A 23,573-nucleotide genomic window follows, 5' to 3' on the forward strand; every position below is an offset into this window, starting at 1 on the left:
AAAAGGTTTTCCTCAAATACCTTTTTTATATTTTAAACCTTTTTTTAAACTTTTTTTTTTAATTTTCCTTGTCCAATAGCTGTATAGTGTGTCTCTTCCTCTGAAATATCCAGTAGGGCTGGTTACCAGCAGAGTCAGAATATCTGCATATAGTGTTCACTGACCTCCTTGGAGTTGGAAGATTCTACATTTTGAAATCTGATTATTTTACTAAATTTAAAGTCAGATTTTTCCTCCAATTACCCATGTGCGGTGTCTACTCACTTTAGTTGATGGTTGTGCTAAAATGATAATAGAGTTCTGTTCCTAGCATCTTAGGTAGTACACTTTGCTTGTTTACTTACACTTTTATTTTAGATTTCTAAAGGCTTTTCTGCACCTTTTGTATTGTGGTTATGAGCTATAAAATAATTTCATAAAGCTAATGTCTTAATGGATGCTAAATGTGGCAGTAATGATGTATTTCTCATGGTGAAATATGTCTTGCTGAGTAAAACAACCTAAGATTTACAAGCTATAATAACTCACTTAAGAGGATAAAAGAAAAGCTGCTTTCTATTGGGAGTCATGAATAAACAAAACTTTCACCTTCTTTCATGCCATATTTTCATGGGGCAGAATAGGGGAATAGAAAGAATATGGACTTATTTTTAGAAAAGACATTGAGCTTTAGTGACTGGTATGACACTCTGCTTTGATTTCCTGACTGAACAAATTTACTCTACAAGGGCCATTAAGGGAAAAAAATTAGTATGAAACCTTGCAGTGTTACTGAGCCAAATACTTCTGGTAGGATTTGGTCCAAGGCCTCTTGAATCTACTGAAGTTTTTCCATTGATTTCAGTGACTTTTGGGTTAGTCTTTAAATGATCTTGATGTAAACTTGGAGTGAATATGTATACACCACTGTTGCAAATCTGGAACAGCTCCATGGAATGAGACTATATTTTGGCCAATGTTTCTAATTTTAAAAGTGTTTTAAGAGCACCAATAAACACCAGCCCTGGTAATGTTGTTTGCATGCCTGAATGCCAGTGCCTGAATGATTGATAACCTTTTATTTGGCTTCAAGACTCGTGATTCACTCTTATGCTTGAGGTGTTGAGAAGACACACTGGAGTTAAAACCCCTGCTTCTGATTTGGTTGCTTCATTTTTCAGCAGGTGAAACTGAGTTGACTCGATTTTGCAGAAAATGTATCAGTGGAAAACTGGAGTAATCCAGCTAAGAACCACTCCAGCTCACTATGAAAGACATGTTCTGTTCATTATTATTTAGACCTCAGAGATTTCTAACTTTCAAACAGTTATTTTTGGGTCCCATATAATCTCAGTTCTAAATTTAGTGTTTAGGGTTTTTTAAATTTTTTTTTTAACTGCATCCAAGTTGAGTTGACTTTGAAGCTGTGAAAGAAAAACATGTTTCACGTTGCTTTCTGACAGTATCTGGTATATTTCAGTTTGTATCTCTTGGGCACTATCAGGTATTGCAATATTAGAAATTTAATTAGAAATATTGCAAGAAGTATTGGGGTTGAAGTGAAAGTAATAATCACAAAAGTGTTAGTTTAAAATGCCTTAAATCCTATTTTTAATCAGATTCTATCTTTGCGTCTCCCGTGGATTCATCGCGTAAGAATATTTTCATACTTGTCTTTCGCATCCTTTTTTATGTCCTTTTGTTTAATTATGCAGTTCTTTTTCATATCTATTAGCTTAGCAAATATGTTCCTCCTACTCAGTGACTGAGTGGAAATGGCACCTTTTTTGTGCTGATATCATTAGGATCTTTCTGTGCATTTCAGCGGGCCAGGGCTCCTGTGCTCAAGGATCGCTTTGTCAGAAGCCCTGCTGCAGTGCTGCCCACTGTATCTGCCCTGCACAGATTATCTGTGACAGCAATGTGCTGATTCCTGACGTGTTTGACGTTCCCTACTTGTAACCTTAGCCCACTAAGTTAGGAAGCACTTTAGGTCACAGATTCCTGATCCAGTTCAAAAAACCCATGTATTTATGCACGGTTCTCTTCCTACAATTGTTTCTCAGATTTTTACATATTTTAAACCAAATTCTGACATGAGCAAATGTCTAAAATATATCTCTTTACCAATGTGCAATCACAGCATGTGGAGGCACTGTCCCAGACTCCAGGTATCCTGATTGGAAGGAAGCAGAACATTGGTACCCTGTCTTCTGGACCAGTCATTAGGACAAAGGGACAGCTGCTAATCATGTTTAATTTAGAAAGTTAAGCCTCCAAATTTGTCTAATCCCCTGATCTCTACATGCTATAAATGATACTGGGGGTGAGGACAGGGTACATGCCCACAATAGAAGGCAGTTTCCATTATCAATGTCATTGTCAACTGCTGATTCATCAAAACACAGAAGTTTCTTCTCTTCACAGTAGAGCAGCTGCCCTGTTAATATCACATATAAAGAACTGTCCCTGTGCTCCCCCTGCCCTCCTTGCCCCATGACATTGCTTGGCAGCACAGATAAACAAGCTCGCACTTTCCTGGGGAGGAAAAATTCTGACTGCATTGTGCTGCTTTTATGATCCTGGCTGTGGATGCATTTTTGCAGAGAAACTTTCAGGTGAGCAGTAGTTGAAAATTCAGCTTTTCTGGAGAGGTGTCTTGGTCGAGAGTGTGAGATGAGTCAAGATTAATAAATACAGCTGTAACCAGGCCCTTTTCCTTGACTCAGAAAACATTTGTTTAAGGCAGAGCAGCTTCACAGGAGGTTAAAAATATATATATTTTCCAGCAGAATTTAGCAGGTGGATGATAACTCTCTCCTCCAAGTTAGATGATATCTATGTTACTTTAAATTTACTTTCATATAAATTCAGGTATTTTTAAAATTACATCTATTCATAGTTTATGATTTATACTTTCTTCAAATAAATTTATTCTAACAATAATGTATTCAATAAGTTCAGCCTTAATGTAGTTACAGATGTGGTGGGCCTTGAATTTCAACTGACTATAATGAGAAGTCAGAACATCAAAGTTGCTTTTTCACTCTTCATTCTTTTTATTTCTTACATTTTTCATTTCACATGTGTGAGGCTATTAAGTAAAATTAAGTTTGTTATATAGTGTATTGCTGATGCTGATTTGTGTCTGTCCTTTCTTTTTCTCTCTCTCTTTTTTCCCCACACGCTGTCATCATGGTCTTTGTATTTTCCTTCCCAGCAGTTTCAGGGACTGATTAGCCATTGGGATAAGGTGTGGGAATTAATCTGTGCTTTATAAAAAACTGAAATATTTAATTTTAAGTGGATGCAAAACTTCAGAATAATTTCTTATACTATTTGAAGTTTTGTATATAAAATTCCACATAAATATTCCACATGAATGATTGCTTTCACAAATTCTTGAATTTTTCTAACTGGCAAATCCAGTAAATAGATTCTATGCTTTCCGAGGTGATACACTTGATCTGGAAAACTTTAAATATACAAAATGTGCTTATAAAAAGAGCCCTATATATACAAGTTTAGGCACCAGAAAAGGACCTGGCACTATTTTGCTTCCCCTTCCTAGTATTTTGGTTAACTGATGGTAAATGTCTGCCTCCTGAGCCCAGCAGACGTTAGTCCTCGAGTGCAGTTTGTACTTCAGGAAAGCAATTCATCAGTCAGCCATGTGAATGAAATCCAACCTCAAATAATGACAGTTCCCTCCCCTCTGTCTCCCAGGAACAGTTATGTTTTTTATAACTCTTGCCGAGAAAGCCATTTCATAATGCAAACCCAGTCTGTCTTCAGCAAGGGCATGAGGATTTGAATTCCTGGCCATTCACAAGAGTGAGAAATGAAGGGCTCTTGGCTGCCTGCAGCTTTAGAAAAGGGGTTTTCCATAATCACCCTCTGTTGTAAAGGCAGGATTATTTGTATTTGTTTCATTTGGAAATGGGCCTTTTTCACTCTGAACGAAGTACTGTTGAGCACCTTCCTACCATCCATTTGCTTTCCCCCCACAATGGCTCAGAGGAGAAATTAAGCCATTGGAGGGATGGGAACTTTTCAAAGGACCATTTACAGGCCAAAGGAAAGATGACCAGATGGGCTGTCACCCTAGAAAATACAAATCAAGCCCCAAATCACACCCGAGGACTTTGCCATCCATAATGCCTGTTCAGGATTTCTGTTTATTTTTCGAAGAAGGGGATCATATATGGCTTGGCTTAAGAACTTCAATTTATGTTTCTGGCTGTCGGGGGATGCTGGCAAAAGATAAAACATCATCAGCTCATTTTCCATCAGTAGCGCTCTGTCATTCCATTAGGGCAGGAAATAGCTTGCTCTGTTACTGAGTGAGTTTGACTTCAGCGTGGATCAGAGAGAGAACCCCTAGAGTTAAACACATCTCCCCATGCCAGCTGTTCAGCGTAAGACAGCAACGGCGTGCAGCCAAATGGCCACCCTCAGGATCCAGCATGAGCTGGCATCACCTGACTTGCAAAAGCAAGCAGTGGGAGCCCTTCCAAGGGAAGTGAGGTGCTGGGCTGGTGGCGAGGGTGGAGAAAGTTAAGGGAGGCTCCGGTGAGAAAAAGATTTTCTTTGGTGCTTGCTAAACAGTAAAATAAAGACTGAAATATTTTGCTGTAATGAGCCATAATTGTAGCTTCTCAGATTCCACCACAGAGAGGTACAATATCAGATCCCCGATAGATGATACTGATTTAATTGGGTTATTCATTTGAGAAGGGGTTCAGAGCTGCTTTCCAGATACCACTGAGTGATATCCACAAGAGGTCCTGCCAAAAAGAGAGTAATTTATCCTCTCCTTTTACAGTTTAAGTGACTAAGAAGACATAGCTATAGGCTAAGAATTTCCAGCATTAAGTCTTGACTTTTTCAAAAGACACTCATGGGACTTGTGAGCCTGAATGATATATGCAAAGGGCGCTGAAGAGTTTTGCTTCACATGACAAGGCTGCAGTGGTGCTGAGTGTAGATCTGGAACCCTAATTTTCTGATAAGCCACTTTTTTAAGTGTCTGACTTTGAGGACCATAATTTTTTGTGTGTATTCTACTCATTGTCTCTCACCTTAATTTACAGTCTCCCACAGCAACTTCAGTTCCAGTTGACTGCAAGCTCTAGTAATTGCAAGCTGCTTACGGGGCAGGGTGGGAATCTGGGCTTTGCGTGTTTCAGTTTACTTGTTAAAAAAAGAGGGACAGGGATTTTTATGATGCTCCAGCTTTTTGCAGTAAATCTTCCTAATTAGCAAGGGCAAAGTGTACATGGAACACCAGTATCTTAATATAGGTGATATACTTTGCATGGGGGAAAAATTCAAACTTGTATGTACAGAAAATGTAAATCAGGGTGCTTCCAGGCTTTCTAGTCACTTGAAGAAGATTTTAAAACCTGACACATAAATCTGGTTTGGGGTTTTTTTTCGCCCTCCACTCCAAATCCCTCCAGTCATGTCACTCTAATGAAAGATATTGCCTCTCCCTACAAACTTTGCCTCACACATCCATAGATCACCACAGCAGATTGCTGTTCCAAATTAGGTACAGTTTTCTGTGGGCATGCTGGCAACTGTGATTTTTGGGGGGTAATCTGAGAACCCTAGTTTAGCCATTGTGGCAAAGTGATCTGCTGCTGCTGCCAGTCCACATGAGCAGCCTCATCTGGATTCAGTTTTGTAGCTGAGGAACTGCTTTCCTACTGAGAGGTCAGCAGGCACCTCTGCATGTGTTGATGGGATAGTTGTTTTTCATAATTCCTGGCCTGTCTCTCAGCTTCCACGCAGCTCAGGTTTTCCTAATTGCCACCTTCTTTTGTGAACAGATGCAGACTCTGTATGCTTTCGATGAAGAAGAAACAGAAATGAAAAATAAAATAGTTGAAGACTTGAAGACAGCTCTGCGGACTCAGCCCATGAGGTAATGTTGTTCGCCTTTCATCGCGACTCACTGCCTCCCAATGGTCAGATGTGACACCCCTAAGAGTGGCACGGACAGAAACCTCATTGTCTCACCTCACACAAGGCTCTCTGAGATTTCAGACAATCCTCAGAGAGCCCTACAGTCACTGGTCTGAGCCTGCCTAGTCGGGAGGCTAACTAATTTTACACTAATGCTAATTCAAGAAAATAAGACAAAAGTTTACGCAGTGAAAAATCTGTGGCAGGTATTTGCAAACACAGGTAATGACTGTGAAGATCAGATTTTAGTCTTCACAGCCCCCTGCACATCCCATGTAATTTGATTCACTTTGGGCAAAGTCTCAGCCTCTACTCTGAACTTTGAATTTAAGCTTTCCCTTATCTTTAGTAATGTGAACTGTTTAGTACAAAGCAGCTAATCCATCTGACATCACCTGGTTTGGCATTCTTCCCATTCTGTGTTGTAACTGTGGCACAGAATAATGTAAAGAGACTTTATCATGTACTGTCTTTGAAGGTAAGGTCATCTTTCTTTTTCTGGGAACAAGGCTCTGAACAATAGCAAACTAACAAGTACAGAAGCTTCTCAATTAACACTTAGAAGAGCAGTGTGGACCAACAATAACTTTAGTTGATATGATTTCATTGACACTCAGTCAAAAAAATTCTGAATGTTTTTTATATTGGCTAAGTACTTTTGTACCCACACCATGCTGAAGTCATAGTTTCAGAGAGCTTCAGTAATGCCTAACAAAATACAGTTCTTTTTTTGGGGAGGGGATCCTAACCAAACTAAACAAAGAAATAAATAAAAACAATATAGAAAATCATGTCAAAGAATTTTCATTGACTGTGACTTGAAGTGAAGATATATTTGGGACTTTTTACTTTTTATTTGGGTTTTTACCTCCTGTTTATTTCCTGTTGTGATGGGCTTTAAGAGAGCACAAAATCATATTCTGGTGCTCTTCAGGCATAAAGATACTCCAGGCTTTGATAATTTTCCATGTGGTAGATGGAGTACTTTTAACGTGGAAACAGAGAAGTTGTAGCCTATACTAAGACCACAGTCAGGAATGACTGTTTAATGCTGTCTATCACTGTCCTAAAGCAGACAACACAGTGAAATGCAGCTGGACTCTATGTTAAAATGAAAGCTAAGGCAACTGTCAAGCTTCCAATTCTTACCAGGCTTTTAAACCAAAGTCCTGCTCTGTTGACACTTGATATAGCAAAACTATTACATTAACACAGAGCTGGTTTGGTGTTTACTCTGTGAAGGTGACAGCTTTCATTGAATGTGGCCACAGCAGCAAGGTCTCTTGCTTTGTCCAGCTGAAACACTTTGGCGGCCACTCTTGGTTGTTCTGCTCTGTCATTTTGAATAGACAGCCCAGACTCCTTGTTGAGGACAAGGCAGTAGAGAAGAAGAAAGAGCAATGAGCATTTGAGCAAATTCTTTTACTCAAAGCCTTGCAAGATTTCTCTTCTCCAACCTGTATTGCATCGGCTGGATCCCCTTGACAGCAGCCTGTTGCTTCATCTGTTTGTAATAACCCTGACAAGCACAAGCATCTATGGGCTGCCCTATAAAGTCTTCAAAATCGCTGGCGATGGTGGTGGGGCTTTTTAAAAAAAAAAAAACAACAAAAAACAGTTAAGCCAAGCCAAATTTTGAGTTAAGTCCTGTGTCTCAACTAATTTCCAGCGACTCAATTCGTTAGCTGCCAAATGGGCTGCATGCCAGTGCCTGATCAACAAGCCAATTTCTTCTTGATGGAAAGGTTGCAGTAGAGAGGCCCTCAGCTCCATCAAATCCCTCTCATAAGCAGTATGATACCTAAGCTTTCAAAATACTAGTCTTTCTAGTTTAATTTGGAAATCAAATCCTATTTTTCTTCACCATTTCTGTTCAACAGGCCTCTGAAGAAAATAGAGACCGAAATTCACATAGGATGAACTGTCTAGAATCCCTTTGATAGCGGGGTACACAGGGGCTCTGACAGCTTACCAGTAGGCTCCTCTGCTTCAGTTCTCTGATCCAGGGGAATCAAAAGAAGAAAAATGCATGCATTTGGCTCTCTATTTTATTTTACTGTAAACTGTGTCTCTTCTAGTAGATAATGTAGAGTAATTACTAATCTCTGTCTCTATTCCAACCCACCAGTTCTAACAGTAGAAAGTAAAGGAGACTCATGTTCCTCTCCTCTTTGTAGAAAATTGGAGTATCCCTGGAGCAGTTTGTGGTTCCTTCTGAGCAAGTACACCTTGTTTGGTATTTAGGAGCTGCCCTAAAATAATAAAGCCAGATTATGTCCTAGTACAAGGGAACAATCCCAGCCACAGAGAACAAAAATGCCACATCTGCATCTTGTAAAGAAACACATTTTCTCTCAGGTTTGTAAAAACTTAGAACTATAAACAATTGTGCTGACAAACTGTTGGACAGAAGCAGTGAGAGAAGAGCGTTTGGTATTTTAGTGCCCCAAAATGGAGGTTCAGAAGTGCAGAAAAAGCAAAAACTTAAAAGGGACTGAGAAAAAAATTGCTTTTTGGAGCCCTTGAAAAATATCTCCTTTAGTCTGAATCATCACTCATTGCCTTCACTGTCTGCATTTCTCCTTTTGTTTTATTCAGATTTACCTCCTGCTATTTTTTGTTTGATGTAGAATGTCGCATCCAGGTGCATACTGAAGAGGATCGTTTATGCAACCAGCAAGCAAAATCCATTATGCTGAATTTTCAGCAATTTGGTAGTTATCAGGATTATCTATGCCCCCTGGTTCAAAAACTAATGCTGCAAGGAAATGTAGCCTTGCCTGTTAACAATGTGGGAACATCCTGCTCTCTGCACCCCCACAGCATATGATCTTTCTGTCTTTCCTGAGCTGGATCGAGTCTTACAGGGAAGCTGTACCCCCAACACTTGGAATCCATCAGTGGGTCAGTTCCTCTTAGGCCACCACATCTGTATTTGGATGAAAGGTTTATTATTAGAGCTAGCTAACTCATTCTGATCAGCACTCTCTAAAACTTGAAAGGCAAAGAGGTGCCCTGCCTTTTAAAGTGTGCTAAACTGGTCAAGTGAGAGTCTGATGTGAGGTTAGGCTTTAATTTGCTTGTTTAGCACCTATTAAAACACACTCTGCTTTATTTACATTTGAGTATTTGAATGTGTTAGCCAGAATGCATTGGCAAGTGTGTTTAACTTTACACCTCCCAGTCTAGAACAAGACCTTACTTTGCAGCACAGGGGTTGTGTAGGACAGGAGTTAGTTGCACATGTGCTGTGTGTGAGAAGGTTCTTTACATGTGTAAGTTGACTTTGCTTTTGCATGTACAGGCAGACATCTGTGTAGAGGCAGACACAAGCACAAACACCAACAGTGTGAGTGAGGATTGTGGCTCTCAGGCTGTCAGCTAAACTCACACTTCTTTTTCTACCCTCTACAGGCAGTTACTCACACACCTCCCCACACCAAGCAAATCCTCATACTGAGAGTATCTTTTGGGCTAGAAACTGCTTTTGCTATTTCTTTATCTCCCCCAGCATGGCTTCTGGCTTTTCTGGAGAGTAAGGAACTAAGTGTTTAGAAAAAGGAAGGTGAAAATCATAATTTGATTCCTGCTTCTGCTTGCAGCTGAAATAGAAAGGTACTTGGCTTTGCTTGCTATTGAGTAACACAACTCACTGTTTGCTCTCTGGACTAGGAATAGTACAGGAAAGTCCCAACATTGTTTTAAATTATGTCATTAATCAAGTTTTGTGACACACACCTCTTTCCAGCCCATGCCTTCTTTTTGGAATGACCTCATCCTAACAGTGCAAGAAAAATTGCACTGCCAGTGAATTTAGTGAGAGTTTGTACTTAACTGGGACAATGTGACTTTTGTACATTTACCTTTTTTTTTTTTTTTTCACATGGTCATCAGAGCAGGCTAAAATACATGAAAATTGTAGTGCCTTGCTTGTCTTAAGATCATGTGTTCTATCCAAAAGTGCATTTAGGGGACCCTTTGCTCTGCTGCTTCTTAATATGTTTCCATCAGTGTTGTTCTGTAACTTCAGAAACATATTCTTCTTAGTCTTAAGTCTTCTCTCAGTCCTGGAGGTTCAAAGAACAGGAAAAAATATAGTCTTTTCCCCCCACCCCTCAAAAGACAGAGGAAATAGATAAAATATAGAATGGAACTTTGAAGGCAAGGAGGAGACAGAGAATTTAAAGTAGCCCCTCCATAGCAGAGAAAGCAGCAAATCCACTCCTGACAGGCCCAGAGAAGTGATCAGAATTGTTGTTTAGTGACATGCTGAGTTTGTGCTTATACTTTTTCCAAATGAATCCTTTACAGCAGCTCTTCTAGCTGTGAATGCACTTGTTTCAATCTTCTTTGTCAAGCTAGCAGCTAAATGCATCACAGAAACTTAGCTAAGTCTGAATCTTTCTGTAATCAGTTTGAATAACAAACTGCTTTGGCTGACTTCCTGGTGCACAATGCTGATGCTGCTCTCAGGCCTGGAGAAAGAGGAGCTTTAGCTCCTACAATTTGTTGGGGTAGACAAAATGATGCATCCAGAGAATGTGCAGTCAGACCTGTGTGAAACTTGGCAGATTGCCTTAGCAGGGTTCAGTTGAACCATGTTTTCATTTTTGGTATGCACATGTAGCTGTGTGTGCCATTACTCTGTGATAGTCCCTTTGAAATTCAGTTTTGAACAAAACCCAAACATCAGACCAAAACTTGGTTGAACACACCAGGCTTTTCCATATTTTTGGTCAAATTGCTGGTCCACATAAGCTGAAAGTTGGCAAAGCTATCAGCATGGTGAGTTTAACTTTCAGGTAGACTCTGAAAATTCTTGTGTGGTGTGGAATATAACCACCAAAAGGCCATACATACATCAAGTCCATATTATCCAGGAAAATATAAGTATAGCTTGGGTTTCTCCTGGTGGTACAGGGACATGAACAGAGACCAGTGAAATTTGGTCTTTCAGTATGGCGCTTCCATTACTGATTATAAGTAACAGCATCTCACGGACAGAAAAAGAAAGATGGTACAATAGGGAAGAAGAATGGCTGAGTAAAAGCAGAGTGACACAGAATTTTGGTATTTTTAATTTGTTACACAGGTGGCAATTGTTAGCAATCTTTACAATTGCTTGAAGTGTCTTTCTATGCTATGCTGTTCAAAGTGTGGCCATGGACAAATCGTTGCTGGTGTACATTTTTATACACTGAAAATTCAAGTGTGATGTCCGTGGTTTTGCATTCAGACATTCCAAAAAGTGTACCTAACTAAGCAACATGTTAGAGGAGGCAGGAGCTAAACAATGCAATCTAGGGAAATTATTTGCAGCCCTTTCCATGTCATTGAATCCCCATTTTTAATCCTGGGAACTTCAAACAAAATGTTGCTAGAATGTTTGGTTTGCAGTAGCTTATCTAATTCCATCCTTTTCTACTGATTTGTCTAGAGGTCTGTTTGCATGGTCTAAATTGACCCATCTGGATTTTTTAACCCTGGTTTTCAACAAGAGCAGAGGACCGTTATCATTTACAGAAGAACATGCCTCCTTTAAACATAACATGTGTCATGGGATTGGAGTGTGAAGGCAGTAGGACTGATGGACAGAGTGGGAATGAGTTCGCCTCTGTCAGTGTGCCCAAATCCTGGAGGTGGAACCTATAAGCAGAGCTAAGCCTAAAAATGGTTTTCAAGGTGGTCTGAACTCAGAACTGAAAGTGTGGTGACAAGTCTGTGTGTTGGGTGTATTAGCACATATGTAAGATGGAACAATTCAAAAGAATCCCTTCAGCCTCGAAAATGCAGCAGCTGTTGAGGTGAACCACAGCAGCGTTTTGTGGTAACTGCAACAAAGGACACAGAGACCAAACAGAAGTGTAAGATGATAGTATATAATTACACTGAAACTATGCAACACACCATTATTAGCTGAAATGTTTTCTCTCTTTGTTTGTTTGCTTTGTTTCTCTAAAATACCTGGGGATTGTTCTGTGAATTTAGGCTAAAAACTAGCCAGCTTTTAAAGATCTGGAGTTGAATAATGTGGTGTCTTTTGAATAAAGTGCCTTTGGTCTGCTTTCCTGGTTTTTCCTACTTCTTTTTTTTTTTTTTTCTCTTTTCAGGTTTGTGACCAGGTTTATTGAGCTGGATGGCCTGAGCTGTTTGCTGAACTTCCTGAAGAGCATGGACTACGAGACCTCGGAGAGCCGCATCCACACATCCGTTATAGGGTGTATCAAGGCACTGATGAACAACTCCCAGGGACGGGCTCACGTCCTGGCCCATCCAGAAAGTATCAACATCATATCCCAGAGCTTACGGACTGAGAACATTAAGACCAAGATTGCTGTGCTGGAGATCCTAGGAGCTGTCTGCTTGGTACCAGACGGTCACAAAAAGGTCTTGCAAGCCATGCTTCACTACCAAGTCTATGCTGCAGAAAGGACAAGGTTCCAGGTAAAAGGAGGGTACTTTGACAGAAATACCCAGAATGAGGAATCTCTGCCGGGAGTGATCTTTAAAGTGCATACATTGCAAACTTGCAAAGCAGTAAAAAGGCAATATTTATAATTTTGTTTTAGGAGGGGAAAATCCTCAAATCGATTATTACTATTATTTATATATTTATATTTCAATATTTCAAGATATATTGCTTGTCATTAATGCTAATTTAAAATTCCATATATTTTGCCTGAAAATGGAGGCTTGCTGTGCTAAATGAAAGCTGATTATCTGCTCAAACTCTAACTTGATGGCATTTCTGACGTGGTAGTGATTTGTTCTGTCCTAGAAGCTGAAGCCACAGAATTCCTGCAGCTTCTGCCCTGATTTTAAATCCTTAATTTAGTAATAAAAGAATTGTGGATTAAATAATGGAGGCAATTAATTAGATTACGTATAGTGGAGGCATTCCACTTGCCACTTAGCAATCAACTTGTGAATCGTCATCACTTAGCAATTGTTGGCTCAAGTAACTCCCATTCAGACCATGGAAGGGAAATGCATTCTCAGAGACCTTTAAGTAGGTCAGTGACAGGCTTTTATTGTGGAAACTGCTGGCTGCTACTATAATGTTCCTCTTCCCAGTGAACTGAGCACCTTTACAAAAAGATAGTAGGGAATCTGTTGCAGTGTGTGGATCTGTGGCTCCTTAACTTTGGTATAATCTCACCCATTTACTAATCTTTCTTAGGTGAAATTATTAGAGTGGTGTTGTGCCAAAAAGGCACTGGATCCCAATGCCTGACAGTCATTATCTCCTACCTCCTTCTCAACTAATGAATTTTAGGCTACAATTAACTTATTACTGTAAAAGTGAATGGGGAAACAGTCTGTACTGATGGACAGTAGCTGCCAATGTTTGTGTTAGAACCAAGCTAATGTTTGTGTTAGAACCAAATGCACTATGGGATTCACTAACTGTGACTCAGACCTGGGACAGGGAAGCAGGACATCTTAATTTGACATTAACCTGTATTTGACATTGGCAGGTCCATCCCTCTATGTGCACTGCCCCATTTGCATTGCTGATGTATTCAGACCTGATGTGTGTCTTGGATACACAGGTGTGACACATGTGATGTATGGCTCCAGAAGTGGAGGCCTTTCAGCCTCAGTTGGAAGCTCTTGAGACTGAGAAAATCATAATTACAGTAAAACTTGGAAGGTGAAGAGATTACAGCTTCAGTTATAAGAATGTGCCACCATTCTTTAGTACAGGAATAGGATAAGAATGAACAGTGCAGATGCAGGAAGTAAGACATGTGCATGAGCTATGATATGGAGGTTATTTGGTACTGCCTATAGAGGAGAAGGAAAAAAAGCCAGCTTGTTGTCTAGTAATTAGCTGAAATAAAGAATTCTTCCCGAATTGATATGACATTCTTTTATACCTGGGAGACAGCTGAGGATTACTTGAGCTGCTTAGCAAAAAGCAGTAATTCACAAGCCTGACTACACTTGTGGTCCTGTGTTAACTTGCCCTTACTGGACCAATTGACTCTGCTTAATAAGCCCATATGGGATAGATGCTGAGTTTACCCTAGTTGGGTGTTCGGTCTCTCTCTGTTTCTGTGTTGTTTTAAAAGTTACTGAATAACTGAGGTAAGTCATTGCTGGGTAAAATGTGGTAGCTTTTGAGGAATCTGGTAGAATGATTTGCAGGTGCTTACCAGTCTATTACATTCATGAAAAGTACTTTGCATAAATGCTGCGCTTGACAAAATACTTTTTGATTCAGGGAAAAAAGGAAAGATAAATGGATACTCTCTCTTTTATTTCTCAAGAAAAAAAAAAAAAAAAGGAAGCCACACCCAACCCCCCCAAAATGATTTAGCAGAAGGAATGTGTTCTTGTTTGCAATTACTAATACTTGTGTTTAGAGACCGAAATGGGATTTTCCACTACACTCAGCAATAGCTTGAGTTTAATTTTGAGGAAGTAAGTGTTCATCCAAAGACATTCCTCATCCACCTCCAGTTATTCTTCTAACAGAGAGACTGGGTATTTTTTAAAACCTGAAGAAACAAATGTGGTCATGGTCTTTCTTACATTTTAGAGGAAGCTTCTCTGATACACTAGCACTTAAAATTAAGAGTGCTCTATCTCTTTGCCTCTTGCCCTCCTGCACCTCTGTCTCAGAATAGTCTTGCAGCTTATTTTCAAGAGAAGCATCCACTGTAACTTGAATATGGGAAGCCATTTTAAAAGAAGGATGAGTTGAAAAATGCTTGTTCTGTATCTTTCCTGTAAGCTTCAAAGATGTAATGTACAACAAAAGTCTTTTTTAGTCTTAGTTCTGAATGTAATCTTTGTAACCCAGAGTTTGCAAGTATCTTTACGTGTGAAACTAAACCCTTTTTGGGGCTGTGTTTCCTGCAGCTTGAGCATGTAGCAGCATCATTTGGTGTATTGAAGTGTCCAAAAAGTGTGGAGCTTGCAGCAAACTTTATACTTGGCAGCTTGACTTTGACCAGCCACGCCTAAACACTGTTATGTTGAAAACTACCCACCACAAGTGAAGAATCTGGCAGAACTCACAAACAAGAAATCTTTCTATGAAAGTAATAAAACTGTGAACTAAACTGTAGGAACAGGACAAACTATGCAGAATAGAGATTTATTCATTTGCCTCTATGGTCCATCATTGCAGACTGATTCAAATTGGCGGGGGCAAGGAATTGGTGGGAACTGGAAAAGCACTGCTTAGTCTTTCTCTGTATCTGCCTCTGCAAGACATTGGCCAAATTAGAGACACAATATGTAAGAGGAAAATAATCTCAAATTTTGGAAATCAACTCAGTTCTTGTAAACTCAGTTCACTTACTCAGTGAAGTAAAACTGCAGGACTTTCTGGAAATTATACTGAGCTCACTTTTATTAGAATGTACAACAAATAACTTACAGGTGATGCTGACCTTTGACAGTATCAGTGCCAGTGTTGCTTTTCTTAAGTTGCCTTCCTGATAACAGTGGTTGAAAATATTTGTCATCCCATTCAGCCATCATGCTGTCAATTTATTCCTCCTCATCTGTGAAAGCTGGCACTTTGTATACTATCTGTTTGGATTTATTTTCAGCTCTTACAGGTAGCAGTAAACCCAGGTTTCCCATTCTCCCTCATGTCATTTGTGGTGACCAGCACTATGTCCATTGGGGAATCAGGAGGTTAATGTAATTAACACTAATACAGATCTGCTTTTCCCAAAACAGTTTTTTTTCCCTTTTGAAGAGGAATATCATTATGATGAGCAATAATTTGGGGCACATGGCTCTGTTTCCACTCCTTTTTATGAGAAGAAGGACGAGAGGTTCAGAACAATTTACTGACAACTATCTAAAACTTGAGCTCCCGAATAACTTGCTGCTGACAACTTTAGATTGAAACAGTGATAATTTCCAGTTTGCAGAAGTGTGATGGAGTGTAGAGATCATGTATTTAACACAGCAACATAAAGCATGGCACATTTTGTTGAATCTAAGTAGTTATTGCCAGTCAATGTTCTAACCACAACTCCTGCTACCTGGCACAGCTGCCAAAAGTTGTCAGAAGACTCAGCAACTGGTGAATTAGTGGAGAAGGAAATCTGTGACTTAAGGTGTGGTTCTTACTAAACTTATATTAACTCTGTCCTGCAATAGCTCCTCTTACTTGAATAGAAAAGTTACAGCTTTATACTAGTGTATCTGAAGTCAAAATTCAAATGACAGTGCAATTCCTGAGCATTATGAATGCTTTTAGTGCAAATTAACTTAACTAAATTGCACCAAGTAATACCAATGGAAGACAATTAATCAAACAGTGCTGAAATGCTTCAAAAAGGATGTCTTTGCTTCTTTATTTTTTTAAACTTTTTTATGAAGTTAATGGAAAATATAAATAAAACATATAAATATGAAGGACTATTTTCTTAACAAAAAATTTCAGATTTTACTCTGAATTGAAACTGATGTAAAATATAATTTCTTTCTGAATTGCCAGCATTTCATCTACTACCCTAGCTTCAATCAGGATTCACTTTAAGGCCCTGGGGAGATTCTCCAGAACTTACTGTTTTTTCTTGAGGCTTCAGTCTTCACTCAGTTGGTTTTTCGTACTGCAGCTTCACCTTCTATCTTTGATATAATAGGTCTCTCGGGATCGTCCTTGTCTTGGCACTTGAAACAAGATCCCATACTTTATGTTTGTGTCTCAATTTATTTAGTCACTATTCCTATTTTCTCACATTTGTCACAGCTTCTTGCCTGAGCTTTTCTGTTTGCTTGCTTTAATTATTGACTCTTCTTTTATTAATGCCCTTCTGCCTGGAACGATTCTCACTTTAATGTCCAACAGGGCAGTCTGTTGTTCATCTTAAGATATTTCTTGAAAATTGTCCTCTTCAGAGTAATACACTTTCTGTACTCAAATACTATAGTAGTATTAGGGCATGCCTTCCTGAGGCAATTTGGAAAACTGTCTTCATCCAATTGTTTGAAACATGCTACTTTGCCTACAAATCCTACTCTGCCCCTTAACAGAGATGAAAGAAAACACTTGAAATCCAAACAGTAAATCCTCAGAGCAGAAATGTGGAATTAGGAAGATGAGTCCTTGCTGGGATTGTTTTCCATGTATTCAGTGTAATTCTGTCACTAGCACTGTGTGAGCATAAAAATGTTACTTTGTCTTTTTTTTTTTTTTTTTCCTCTTGTGAAGATGAAGTTTTATAAAATGCTATGAAAACTGAGAAAGAAGAGTCTCTGATTTTAAAGTCATTAATGTCTGCATTATCCTATCTAGGACTGGTTTTCCATGTGAAAGGGGCACAGTCTTTCTCTCCCCTACCCTAGTGCCTTTCTGATTATTGTTATGCTTGCTGCTTCCCCTCCTTTTCTCTGTGTCATGACATTGTCACACATTATACTTTTTAACATGCCATATTTTGAGACAAAACTAACATTGCAAAGTTTTAATGCTCTGTTGGCCCAAAAAGTTTATCAGGATGTTCCAGTGCTCTTCCAGCATAGCTTGCCATTGAAAACACTCATAGGTGTGGATCTCTGTGGGGAGAAAGAATTTTCCTTTCAGTCTTAAGAGAACCTAGGTGTTAGATACTGTCTGAAAGAAGCTGATTTCACTTGCCAGTGTAAATATTAACTGAGCTGCTTAGGGCAGCAAACTCTTGTTTTCCTCCTTAAGGCTGCTAGAAATTTTGAAGCTTGAGGTGAATGAATAACAAAAGTTTGATCCGGTCATTTGAAAAGGTGGAGGCCAGGAGCATTTCTTCCAGAGCCTCCTTGCCTGGTTTCTATTAAACACCCTCTGTACAGACCATAATTTGTAAGGAAAAATCTGTTCAATTTGGAATTGTAGTAGAGGATCTAACAAGGAACAAATTAAAAGCCTGTATTCATCCTTGATTTCCTTTTTCTCTTTAGGGCTCAACCAAAGCCTTTTGAGGTTTGCTGCAGATTGAATGAAATCCTACTGGTTGTCAGTGATGAGGAATAATGGGATTAAGTGAGGAAAGTTTTGCTTAAATAGTAGGAAAAACCTTTATAACCATAAGATCAATTGGGCCGCAGAACTGGCTGCCAAGAGGTGTGGTGAAATCTTTTTCACAGGAAATGTTCAAGTGAAGATTTGAACCTCAGCCATTTGCAAAGAGTTGGAGATATTGGAGTTTGGCCACAGTATATGGGTGTAGACTGATGTTTAGGAATTGCAAGAACTTACAATGTTTCCTTCTCAAGATGAGCAATTACATGAAGATGTGCTGCTCTTCAACTGGATTAGTCAACACAGTTTTGGGTTTTCTTGTCCTGAATTTGGTTTGTCTCCAATTACATTCTGCTCCTAGTTCAGTGTTCTGAAATGGGGGTAGAAAACTTTTATTAGCATCCTTTAATCTGTCTGGATTCTGTACCTGATATGCTGTTTCATAGATTCTAGCATGTTCCTAAAAGTCTGTGGGAAAATATGATAGGAATGAAGCCTCTGAAAAAAACCAGCAAAACCATCCTTGGTTTTGCTGCTTCTGTAGTGATGGGGAATTCAATTATTCCAAGAAGGCACATGTGTTTTGGATTTCAGTGTCAAATCTGCCACTAACAGAATAAAGTTCTCTCATTTATTTCACTTCTACTTATCTGTCAAGTGGAACAGTTGGTTTTGTCGGTGAATTTAAAGACTTCTCAGAGATAGGATGCTGGATTGAGCTGACCACCAGTCTGGCTCAGTAGAGCATTTCATGTGCTTTTATGTAAGACCTGTTCCCATTTCTGGCAAAATATTATTTGGTCATAACACAGTTACTGGGGTGTTGGATGAGATTGAAGCTCAAATGCCTAGAGTAGGGAAATTTGAAAATTCCTGATGGGAAATTTAGAAGCAGCAAGAGAAAGGAGTTTAGGAAATCGAGCTTGTTTGCAAATGAACATACTATGCTCAGATGTAAAAACAGCTGTCAGTAGCAGTGTATGATGAGTCAAAATATTTTTGCACAAAAATAAGCATGAAACCAGGAGGTTATTCTTTCCTCTGAAGAATGAACAGGAGGATATTGCTCCTGTTTCTTGAAGCATATCTCTGTGGCTTTCTACAGGAAACAAGATAGACCTATGGTGACTAGCAGAGGAAAGGTTTTACTATGAATAAACACTTTCAGTAACCAGGGACAAAAGACTGACTAGAGGAAAATGAACTTCCTTACTCAGCATCATAGCTTCAAAATATTATTTAGATGGTCTGCTGAGCCAAATGCTAAAAAGTTATTTTTGTCTTTGTTATCCCCTTATGGTCAAAACTTCTTGGGGACAGTAAAAAGAATTCTCTCTTTTTTTAATGCGACAGCAAAATAAATATATGAGTGTGAGGCATTTATTATTAATGCTGGAGTCAGACTCATGCAGATGAACTGGCAGATCTCAAGTGGAATTTGTTACTCTTTCAAAAAGGAAAATCAGTCTTGGATTTATGAACTGGTCAGAGAAGGTCCTGAATAGAATATTAATGGTGATCAGCACAAAGCTAAAAGTAGAGTTGCTTTTACGGCTAATCAGTTTCTGCATATAACCTTTCTGGTAAATATTCAAGTGGAATTAATCCTAAGTAAGGCAAAGGCCACCAGTGTTATTTGTCTAGTCTTTTTCTTCTTTGTCTCCTGATGTTCACAAGATTTATGGTAAAATATCAATATATATGCAGAAATTAGACCAAAAACATTCCTGTGCTGAGCACCCCCTGTGGGTTGTTTAACAGGGGGATGTGCAGCCTCTGGGGAGAACTTCCAGCAGCCTTGCAATAAACAGAGTTTATAAGAAAGATGGAGGAAGGCATTTTACCAATGCCTGTGGTGACAGGACAAGGACTAAAGTGGTGAAACTATAAGAGGCTAGACATAGAATGGGTAAAAGGAGAAGGTTTTTTTTATGATGAGGGTGGAAAGGCACTGGAAGAGGTTGGCCAGAGAAGTTGTAGATACCTCATCCCTGGAAGTGTTTAAGGCCAGGATGATGGAGCTTTGAGGAGCCTGATCTGGCAGAAAGATGTTCCTGACCATGGCAGGGGGTCAGGACTAGATGGTCTTTAAAGGTCATTTTTAACCCAAATCATTCCATGAGTCTGTAATGTGAAAACTGGAGCTTAACTGCACTTCCAGTGGAGATGTGTAATTCAACTTTGAGCTTTGGAGCTGTGTGCACATTCCAAATATTCCTGTTATTTGAAAATCCCTGAAAGGAGCTTACCAAGAGGTAATAATTGTCTGCTTCATGTTAAAGGGTGGTAAGTGAGGCAACAAGGATAAATCAAGGTTCAGGCATAGGCTTTATTCCTCAAAAGACAGCTTCTCTTTACAATTATCTCTCCCTGTATACAGAAGTGCAATCTATCCTGCAAGAAGTTAGATTATGTCCTCTAACCCAGCTTGCTGTTCTGTTTCAGTCATTGCTAAACGAGCTAGACCGAAGCATGGGGCGATACCGAGATGAAGTAAACCTCAAAACAGCCATCATGTCCTTTATCAATGCTGTTCTGAATGCAGGTGCTGGTGAGGTGAGTCTCTGCCCTGGAAATTCCTTCTAAGATGTTATGTTTAAATTACCTTGGTATAGTTTACCTTGGAAATAGTTAGTAGATTAAGTCACAAATCTTGTGGTAGTGTGTGGATATATTTTGTGGAAAATGCTTAATTGTTAAGATCAGTCTTATAATGTCTTCCATATTATTTCATTTTGAGCTTCTTCAGTATAACACAGACTGCTTAGACTGAAGTGATTAGTTTGGCTTGTTTTTAGGTTGGTTGCTTGGTTGGTTTTTTGCTGTTTTGGTGGTAGGGTTTTTTGTTTATTTTAAGAGCTGCAAGGCTTTTACCTTTTTATTCCAGCCTTTTTAGAAAATATTTATGTTTACCTTAAGAAATGTTTTAAAATGTTGTTTTGACTCAAAGCCAAATTCAAAGCATTATAATTTTAAAATATCAAAGGCAAATATTTTAGAAAAAAAGCCCAGTTTTTTAAGCTTTTATTAACAAGACTTCCTTTTGAGTCTGAAGAATAGTTTAAGCTAATTTATTTCATTAAAAAGGTTACTTTTCAGACATTGGCTTTTTTTTTTTTTTGTTAAACCACAAAAGACAACAAGCTCATGAGAGCTATCTGACAATGTATTTGTCTCTATCTCTGGGAATCCTGGGGATCCCGCTTAATAGATGTCAGAAGGTTTGTCAGAGTAGGTGATTTTATTTATATGGTTTCATGACATATAAACAGAAAAACTAGGAGGAAGACTGCAGTGCTGTTCATCTGTAAACAGAAGGGGAACCTCTAATGGACTAGCAGGAGAACACCAGTAGCTTCTGTTCCTTGTGGAACAACATGGAGTGTGGTGTTCTTATGACTGCATGTTCAAAGTATGTAAATGTTCTTTTAAGTGAAATGCAAGCAAAGGTATTAATTCCTTTTTTACTTACTTTACTGGAATTACTCATCCTATGGATTTGGTGTCAGGATAGAGAATATTAGAAAGGGAAAAACTGAATTTTTAAGTAATTTTTTTTTAATGTGATTGACAGCTTTTGAAAACAAATAACTTAATTTTCTCCCATTTTTTAAGGACAATTTGGAGTTCCGATTGCATCTCCGATATGAGTTTCTAATGCTGGGAATTCAACCCGTCATTGACAAGCTCAGAGGACATGAGAATGCCACACTGGACAGGTAAGACTAAATTTCTGAGAACAGCTACTGATGAACAGAAAGCCTTCTTAGAAGTTCTTCTCTATTTGAGACAGCTGTCTCTGTCTCTTCTTGAAACTGACTCTCTAAGAAACCAAAAACAAAATTAAAAGAAATATGTATCCTAAAATTAACATCAGTGGATGAAGTAGGAAACATACATATTAAGTTGGCAGAGGCTGTTGGCAAAGGAGTTCCTCAATTACTTTGCTTTTTGTCTTCTGGAGATGGCAGTCAGAATGAAAAATTAAAGAAAATATTCTAAATGTTTTCTCTTTAAGCAAAACTGGAACAAAATCCTGTTCTGGTAGGAAGGAGGGAAGCCAGTATTTCATTGACTTCATTGTGACTGAGTACATGTGGTCTAAGTGCAGGTTCTGAGTTTCCAGGCTGTATGTCTAAATTTGCTGCAGGGCTGGAACCAGGCATGTTACCTTTGATCACAACATTATGATAAGCAAGAATAAGAGAGTCTGTCCTATGGGTAGTCTGTATTCCTTTGGGCAGTAACCAGGATTGTGGAGGAGGGACTTGGGGCACTTTTGGATTTTACAAGTGAGTCAGGAGAATAACAAAGGTTTGAGAGGCTCTCAGATGTCTGGATTACATAGACTCATGTACCAGATCTGTACAGGGGAATGTGCCACAGCCTTTCTCCACATCATCTGCTGTGCTCCAGTCTCTGTGTAAGACAAGTCCAGATAGTCAAATGTGTCACTCACCAGGTCACCCAGATCCAAACATAGTCATGCTACTGGGTTTGTCAATAGGCATATCTAGAAACTGTTGTGAATTGATCCACTGAATACATTTCTGCTCCACTGTTTAAAAGAAAAACTTGTTAATGATCCAATAGCTGGCTAGCAAGCATGGTGTGGACTTTTTAGAAATGTATTATCAGGCATTGCATTGATCAAAAACAGAATATCCCTTTCCTATTTTATGTTTATTTTTGCACCTTACCTCAACACAGTTGAGTTAGCACAGGAATTATGGAGCATGTACACCTCTGCAAGCCTTTTCCTTTGGCCTGTCACTGACCCCCTTGCCTTGCACATCTGTGACAGCACTTCATGTAAGAAAGGCTTGCCAATTGCCACATGTTGTATCTGAACTAAGGTACTGCTGCTTCTCTAGTGACAGACTGAGTTTAAGTCTGAATCATGCCATGAACACTGGCAAATGTTTTGTTTTTCTGTTTCCTCTTAGACATTTAGATTTCTTTGAGATGGTCAGAAATGAAGATGATCTGGAGCTTGCCAAGAGGTTTGACCTGGTAAGTTTTTCTTTGGAGTACCTGAACTTACCAAAGCTGAACTTGCATCCACTTGGGATGCTTGGTGCACCTTCTCTTTGTGCTCCCTAAAACTAATATTTGACTTTGATGCTGAGAGTGACTGATGCTCTTGTTTCCACTGTTCCTCATTTAGCAAGCAGGAGGTTTGTAGTGTGTGAACAATGAGAACAGTGGTCACACAAAGGGCTTCTGACGAGTATCTTTGATAAAAATTTATTTATTTTGTTTGCCTGAATGTTCAGGAGTGAAGGAGGTTCTCAGCCGTGGTCTCAGGTTCTCAGTCCTGATGATCTGGATGCCTTCTAGTTTCAGACATCTCCTTTACAGGACTATGGGTGAAATTTGGGCTATTTTCTACTATTCCTCCTGAGATTACATGTAACTCTGCTGACTACTGTTGCCTCAGAGCCTGTGGAGAGGATCAGTATTTTAGAATACGTTGATTTCAAAGACTGACATAAAACAAAGACAATCTCTAGCATTAATAAAAAGCTGTAGGGTCCTGAATGGTTTATTCCCCTCTTTCTTTGTGAACAGCTCTTGCAGCACACTGATACAGAATAACTGGCCCTTTCTTGATTTGCTTCTACTATTGGTGCCACCAGTTTCTAGGACACAAATG

At 39.1% G+C, this 23,573-nt stretch overlaps 1 protein-coding gene across 3 annotated transcripts in view; it reads left to right on the top strand.

Annotated features, from left to right (window-relative positions):
* Nucleotides 1–23,573, top strand: part of DAAM2 (dishevelled associated activator of morphogenesis 2) — a 173,132-nt gene that overhangs the window by 96,676 nt on the left and 52,883 nt on the right. For all 3 annotated transcript variants that reach the window (XM_056487308.1, XM_056487310.1, XM_056487307.1), the window contains 5 exons: nucleotides 5,814–5,908; nucleotides 12,060–12,393; nucleotides 20,363–20,473; nucleotides 21,533–21,636; nucleotides 22,864–22,930. In XM_056487308.1, coding sequence (XP_056343283.1) covers nucleotides 5,814–5,908; nucleotides 12,060–12,393; nucleotides 20,363–20,473; nucleotides 21,533–21,636; nucleotides 22,864–22,930 — 711 coding nt within the window. The remainder of the gene's footprint in view (nucleotides 1–5,813; nucleotides 5,909–12,059; nucleotides 12,394–20,362; nucleotides 20,474–21,532; nucleotides 21,637–22,863; nucleotides 22,931–23,573) is intronic.

The sequence above is a fragment of the Oenanthe melanoleuca genome, chromosome 3 (assembly GCF_029582105.1).
Source record: "Oenanthe melanoleuca isolate GR-GAL-2019-014 chromosome 3, OMel1.0, whole genome shotgun sequence".
In the NCBI taxonomy this organism is placed as follows: Eukaryota; Metazoa; Chordata; class Aves; order Passeriformes; family Muscicapidae; genus Oenanthe; species Oenanthe melanoleuca.